Here is a 7,323-nt window from a genome sequence, read left to right as displayed (position 1 = left end):
TTCTGCAATCATCCGAATGTGGAAATCGTGGATTACCTGGCAGCATTGTAGCAAGTTGGCAATGGTAGTAGCTGCTTCATCTCTGTGGCCTGGGAAAGACGGCCCATCTAGCTCTAGCCGTTCCAGATCGTGAAACGTGACCAGGTGCTCATGCTGCGCGTGCTTGTCAACAACCGCGATGCCCTCGATGATTGGCACCTTCAATTTGATGGCCTTAGCGTGCGGAAAGCCCCGGAGGAATTGCCAGAAAGTGGGGAACCATGGCTGGATTGCGTGGCCGTCTTCACCGTACATCCAACCGAGGGCCAAATCGAGCCGTGTCAACTTGGCAGCAGACTGCTGCGATTTCATTGAGAACTCTGTGAAGGGTCCGGAGTACTTGAAGGTGCGCAGGCATGGCGCGTCGATTTCAATGGCGTGGCGAGCCCCAGGGGCGGTGGCCAGCGTGGTTGAGGGTGTCCGTGCGGAGCCACAGCGGGCGCCATCGCTGCGACAGAGCGGCGGTGCGGGCGGCTTCCCTGATCGGGAGGAAGGAGATGACGCGGACGAGCAGATTGTCGAGGCCCTGTTTGGTACTAGCGTTTTCTAGGACTCCAAATTGAAAACCACTGCAAACCTCAAATGGTTGTTTGGTAGAAAGAATTTGGAGGGGATTATCCCTAGTTTCCCCAACAAAACATTTCATTTTTGTACCAAATTAAAACACTTCTCAAACTAGTGTTTTTTTAGAAAATAGAAAACACTTGTGTTTTGGGTTTTTAAGTGTTTTGGGTGAACCTCAAACACTAATGACTAAAAAATACACTGAACCAGACAAGCCCTCAGAGGCCTGAGATGAGAAACGATCGGCGGCGTCCATCGATCTGGTCGTACAAGGGTTGGAGGAGCTAGCAAGAAAACGGCCGGGTTGTATATCGTCTCGATAGATCGGGCATTCCCTACAGGTTTGCCATAGTAACAGCCTATGTCAAACGGCCAGGTTGCCGACTTGTACAATCCCGCCATGAGTTCAATTCAATCTTGCTTCTGAAATATGAACTAAATACTCGGAGGCGGCGGCGATTCTAACGGCTCCGCTATCTGCCCTCTGAGCCGTTCGTTCCGTTCTGTCCTGATGCACACCCACAGCAAGACGGCATCAGGCAGCACGGATCGCAGTGGGGGCGAACGGCCGACACCGGTACAAACCGGCACCGGCAGAAACAACTTTCGCCTAAATTCTCCAATACTAACTCCAGCATAATCAATTTGCACAGTACTGCAGTCTGCATCCAGTCAAATGAGAATGCTCCTTCCAAAAGGCTAATTACTTTCAGAATATTTCATGGTGTAAATCTTGCAAAGAACACTATTCTTGAAGTCAGTATGCTATAAACTCGAAGGATAGCCTTCAGGTGATAAAAGAACAACCAACTAATTCTGCATAAGTTCTTATCACATCTGTAGCTTCACTCCCAATACAGAAGTTTTTTTTTAGAAATTGACAAAAAAAAAATCCCAATACAGATGTAGCTAAGAACAACATCACTAGGAACAAAAAACCACGGAGCAAACCGTCGACTTAACTCAGTCCCTAGTTAAGATTTTTTTCCTTCAATTTCTTAACATCATCATCTTCTACAGAATCAAGCAACCTCTATCTTTTTGCTAGTTTATGAGCAGATGCACAAATGACCCTACTTACTGTATTAGGACTAAGTATATTTCCATGTCATCATACAGGAAGTTTCGCCGATTGAGCATACTAGCATAGTTTGTTCACTTGGGGATAAAGAATGTCACACTGGCCACGCCTACTCAGCAAGGTCAGCAAGGGTGTGCCATCAGATGATAACAAGTCGTCACTTCTTCCTCGTTCCAGTGGTTTAGTAGCTGTGCTTGAGGAATGATAGCTTTCAGTTAATTGGAGAGGCCCCTTCCCTGATTCTGACGGAGGGAACAAATCAAGATGCTTTACTTCCACAGCTCGACCAGCCAAACTGTTGTCCACAACTTCCACACGCAACGGGATACCGAGTGCACCTGTTAGAGCCCTCATTTGTATAACAAAGGCTTCAGCATCGAGGGGACGCACAGCTTCCAAACAGAACTGTTATCATACAACCATAAATGTGGAATAGTGAGTGTAATCTGTAAAATGGTAAACTTAGTATTGGTTGTCTTTATATCATAGGTCACAGAGAAATGACTTCTACAGTTTATATGTTTATCCAGAGAGAGGGGTAATTTGTACACCAAGAACATTGCTAATGTAATTTATTTCAAAGATAAAGAGGACAAAATAAACCAAAGGTCTTGTATCAAAAATGATATATCTGAGAGGATAGTATCATGGGGACAGAAACTCAACCTTGAGGACATTCATTTCTTCAGGGATAAATGACTTGTAGATCTCTTTTGTGCGTATCTCAGTCTCTGTCAGCAACCTAAGGAAAGAAATAACTGACCAAAGCAATATGTTATGTACAGAACAAATAGACAAACAACACAGCCCAACAAGGATTATACTTACTCCTCAATGACATGATCTCCTCCAGGCTTCTCTCGTACAGCTTGTCAGATCTCAGGCTAAAAATAATAAAAGAACTTTGTTGTAAACCAAGATGCAACTAAGAGTATCTTAAACATATTTTGAAGGCCTTTATAAGAACCTCAAGAAACACTTTAGTTAACAACTACACATACCCGTTTGCAACTGAGCTGACCAAATGATAGAACTCCTGTAAGAAATGTGAAGACATTGAGTTATGGATATCATTTAAGCTATCTCATGAACTAGGGAGACGCCGACCCCCACCCCTACCACACGAAGCACTAACCCAGTAGTTGTGAAACAACATAACATAAAAGCTCACAAAAGCATCATGTTGACAGCATAATGCTCTATTTTCGCTTTTCACATTGAATACAGTTTTAGCAACCAGTACTTGGAGCTGTTAGATAATGTCCATGCTGTAGCAAAATGAAAGCAAATAATTATCAACAACTAAATAAAACTTCAGAAAGTGAAAAATTTAGACAAACATAAAAGGAGGAACAATCCTACATATGTATTATTACCGATGACATCTTAATTTGGATTGATCCTATATTGTGCATCCTACCATTTACTTAGTTTTCTTTAAGGCACAATTCACTCTGTTAGTTTATAGGGGATGATCAACAATGAGTTTGGTCGTTCTGTTGTTTATTTTTCATAAACAATTATCTGATGAGGCAGCATTGGCTCAGTCTATTTTGGAGACAGACACATCATATAGTCTATGAGCATTGAACAATCCAGGTAACAGCAGGATACCAACTTTTCTTGGAAATTCAAGGTGTGCCACATAATTCCTTTTTTTGTAAATCGACTGAAATAAACAATAAGGAAGATATGGGGTAAAGAGATAAATCATAACAAATTTATGCTTTTGTAAGTAGTAGAATACTTACAGAAACAACAGATGACAAGTATTCTTCAGGATTTAAGAAGTATGCTTTATCCCATTTAAGATGAGAGAATTTCTCTCTACACATTTCCACGCATTCCATTAGACGAGTAACCTCCGCTAGACTATCTTGCATTTGTCCAAGATTCTCCTGTTTACAACAATGGTGGTATCATATTTCCAGGCAAAACAAGAAAGAAACAAGTAAAGTGAGATAATTACCAAGTAGGAGAACAATAAAGCTCTGTAAAAACAGCTGCCATCTCTGCGAGTTCTTCGGAAGAGCACATAATGCTGACTGAGAATCTATAAAATATGTTTCTCAGATATGAGCGATAAACTAATGACAATGCTTCTAAAGTGAAATTCAATCCATGTAAACAAACCTTGATCTTCTCCTTGATGATGTAGTCATTAGAAGATTCACGAACCAATTCCAAGAGTTCTTCCTACCATACCAAGAACCACAATCACAAAAGATATGATGGATGATATGTAATATTTACTTGAGCGTGGATTTGAATAAGGAATAATTAATACTGAGACGAGGCACAAAACTTGGATATCTAACTTTTTTTTATGGTTTTCACACATAATTCATAAATTGGGGCCTTCATTGGGGCGAACACCTACGTTTCAAAAAGCAAAGATCATAAGGTGCAAAAAAAATAGACATATGAAATTTTCTTGGGAGTAAACGTTATCGAAGTAAAATTTTCTGCTACTGACAAGCTCTCAGTATTTGGTTGCCATTTGTAATGATGTTTTTCAGAATATGACTACATCAAAGTACTTTTCACTGTAATTGTTCATAAGAATGTCTAAAAGAACTATTTAGTAAAAGAAGGTTCTTCAATGAAACGATTTTACTAAGGAGGAGCATGTTTATTTTCCAGATGATTATCTCTGGAACCAAAAGAAATTGGAAGCCTTTTTTAGCATATATGCAAAAATCACTCAAAGAGACATGATTGATAACGTATTGGGGTAAGCTGGGAGATTCCAACATGGCTAACTTAGTCTTAGACAAGGATGGCTAGATCACTGAACAAGCTTATCGGAAGATGTTTGTAGCTGCAGCTCTCAAATATCTTGTGATCATAACTAGCTAAAAAGAATATCTTGTGACAGTCTATGGTAATATATCATTTGAGAAGTCAGATAATTAGAATGAGCGAAAGAAAAAAGAATTTACTGCATTATAGAGCACATAAACTTCATGGTTGATGAGCTTACAAAAACTGCAGTGCCATATTCTCACCTGGAATCCTAATGTTCTTGGACAAGCATTTGGACACCTGAAAACATTTTTTAGCACAAGGCGGCCCTTTCGTGGTCGGAGGTATGTTCTCTTGCCATCCAACAGCTGGTTCCAGTTTTGCCACCGTGATAAATAGTCATGCTTGTTGAGTGGCACCGAGTCATACCGAAAAATGTAATGTGGGATGGAATTTCCCCAAGAACTAATGTTCAGTGTACAGAAGTAACCTTTCCAATCCTCCTCGTCATATATAAGTTCCCCTTCTTCCACCTCACAATCCTCATCATCTTTTCTTTCCCCCAAATCCTCGATATCCAATCCTTCATTCTAGAACATTGCAGAGCATTATTTGTTAAAAAGTACAGATACAAATAAAGTGTAAGTTGGTCCTTTTTGTGTTGTTCGTACTGGACCTCCTTTCTCTCTTTGATGGAATACATATGGTTCTTAAGAAAATATAAATGAAGTGATTAATGAAACTAATACGTCAAGACTTGAACTCAATTTTAGACCCAATCCATACGGCAGAGGGAAATCCAACACTACGACGAAACATCCTTCTCGTCCAGTGAAATACCCGATTGGACCAAGAAGTGGCAGCATACTATCGAAGGAACTCAATTTTAGACAAATTAGAAAATCCCAACCTCTTCTCTGCCATTCAGAAATTACATGGGATATGAAGAACTTGCAGAAGGGATCGTCAGTATGCAAACAATACACGTCAAGACTTGAACTAATTCAAAGAACAAAGCCAAGAAAATAATAACAATAAAATACGACCACATCAGAATCCTATATAGCCAAGAAAGCATCGCACCAAATTGCACAAGACGAATGGGATTCCGGTGAAAGATCGCCGAGAATCAGGTACTAGCTACAAGAAGCCGGAACTCACCGTATCCTTGCCGGCGGAAGGCGGCGGCTGCCGTACCGGCTGAAGCGCGGGGGTTGAGGTGGAAAGCGCCGTAGGATCGTGAGAGGGCGACGGTGCTGGTACCGGCGAAAGCCGGGGTGGTGTTGCGGGGGTAACTTCATCGCCGCCGTCTCCGCTGCTTCCCGCGCTGGATAGCGTCTTCAACCCCGTTTCTTTGCTTCCTGGAGTTGCCATTTCTGCCCCTCCGGGAAACCCTAGCTTTCCTAGTTTCCCCCTCAGTTTTGTGTGAAATTTAAGTACGGAATATTGTTTCTTCAGGGACCGAGATGGTACATTATTATATATAGGGGTTTCTATGAACGGTAATCTGAAGGTGCCGCCAAGGCTCGAGACTTCGAGAGAGCACCCGCTGCTGTTTAAAAAAAAATGCAGTTCTCTAAGAACATCTACAATACGCATATTTGGGGAGAAGGGGAAAAAAAAAAAACGTCTCCAGCGGATACAATATGGGTATTGCAGGCCAGCCCATCCGACCCAAAGCAACGCGCGAAGCCAACTGCCAGGAAACTGAACTTTCAGCGCCAGCCCGCCTCCTGACCCACCGGCGCCGGCGCCGATTCCGGCCGCCTGACCGAGCCGCCGCCGCCCACGCGCCTCCACTGGATCCTCCTCGACCCCGCGAACCTCCTCCCCGGCATTCCCTACTCTCCCGCACGCTCCCCATCTGGCGGCACCAAGGTCGTGCCCGTCGCGGCCGCCGTCGTCGTTCCCCGCGCAATCGCTGGTCCCCTCCGCGGCCTCCTACCGACTCCTCGAAGCCCCTAGCGCCATCACCTGCTCCGCCAAGCTCCTTCGCGCCACCTCCACTCCCCGTCAGCAGCAGGTGGAGCTCGGCCCGAGATCCCGCCGGACCTCGCGATTCCGGCCGCCGGCTCCAAATCTTGGCTGCTCCTGCTCCCCCACTCTCTTTTATGGGCCCGTAGCCCCCTCCCCGATGCCTCCCACCACCGGATTTGGGGCCAATCTCGCCGGAGTTGGAGTTGAAGCTTGGCACTCATATTTTTTTCTCCCCTGTACCCATAATTGTGTTGGTAGTACGCTGTTGGAGATGCGGTAGTATAACCAAACCGATCGGTTTTTTTGAATAATAAAAATTCGTTTTGCTGACCAGACGATTTCTTGTAAAATCAAGAACCTTGAGATCGGTCCACCGAAATTTTCAATTTGGTTTTCATTTTCAACCGAACAAACTGAAAAATTTGAATGAGACAATAATATGAAGAATCAGGCATGTAGGAAGGGAAGGAGAAAGCAAATGCAGCTCAACAAATCGACCGGAAGACAGAATCTCTGACCGCTGCCTATAGGCAAAGCGTCATCGGTCACCAGTTCAGAATACATATCACGAGAAGACAGAGGAGGCGGTGGCATGTCAAATGGAGGATATATAAATTCGAAAGGAGAGAGAGTAGATAATCTAATCATAAAACCAATTATAATTAATTAGTACTCCCTCTAATCGATATTAAGTGTTTCAGATCTAGCACAAAGTTAGTAAAGTAGTACTAGCTCTGAGACGTTTATTATGGACAAGAGGGAGTAATAAGTACTCACTCCGTCCTATATTAAGTGACTCAAATTTGTACAAATATGGATGTATCTATATCCAAAAAACGTCTAGATACATGTAATATTTCGTCACTTAATATGGGACTGAGAGAGTAGTAATTATGTAATAGCTCATATAAATTATA

General features: G+C 42.9%; 1 protein-coding gene across 5 annotated transcripts; it reads right to left on the bottom strand.

Annotated features, from left to right (window-relative positions):
- Positions 1–1,395: 1,395 nt before the first annotated feature.
- LOC100843126 (ubiquitin thioesterase otubain-like) lies at positions 1,396–6,652 on the bottom strand. Of its 5 annotated transcripts, XM_010241560.3 has the most exons (11): positions 5,591–6,646; positions 4,920–5,019; positions 4,693–4,797; positions 3,818–3,880; positions 3,654–3,737; positions 3,436–3,582; positions 3,303–3,353; positions 2,686–2,720; positions 2,513–2,568; positions 2,351–2,442; positions 1,396–2,089 (listed from the first exon to the last, which is right to left on the bottom strand). In XM_010241560.3, exons 1-11 carry the CDS (start codon positions 5,728–5,730, stop codon positions 1,745–1,747), a joined length of 1,218 nt encoding a protein of 405 aa, XP_010239862.1. In that variant the 5' UTR covers positions 5,731–6,646; the 3' UTR covers positions 1,396–1,744. The 5 variants fall into 5 exon arrangements, with proteins under 5 accessions (XP_010239862.1, XP_010239861.2, XP_003581185.2 ...); XM_010241559.3 differs by having other exon boundaries at positions 4,693–5,019; positions 5,591–6,645; XM_003581137.4 differs by lacking the exon at positions 3,303–3,353 and having other exon boundaries at positions 4,693–5,019; positions 5,591–6,642.
- Positions 6,653–7,323: the final 671 nt, after the last annotated feature.

This window comes from Brachypodium distachyon, chromosome 5 (genome assembly GCF_000005505.3).
Source record: "Brachypodium distachyon strain Bd21 chromosome 5, Brachypodium_distachyon_v3.0, whole genome shotgun sequence".
NCBI lineage: Eukaryota > Viridiplantae > Streptophyta > Magnoliopsida > Poales > Poaceae > Brachypodium > Brachypodium distachyon.
This window is presented reverse-complemented; position numbering and strand designations above follow the sequence as displayed.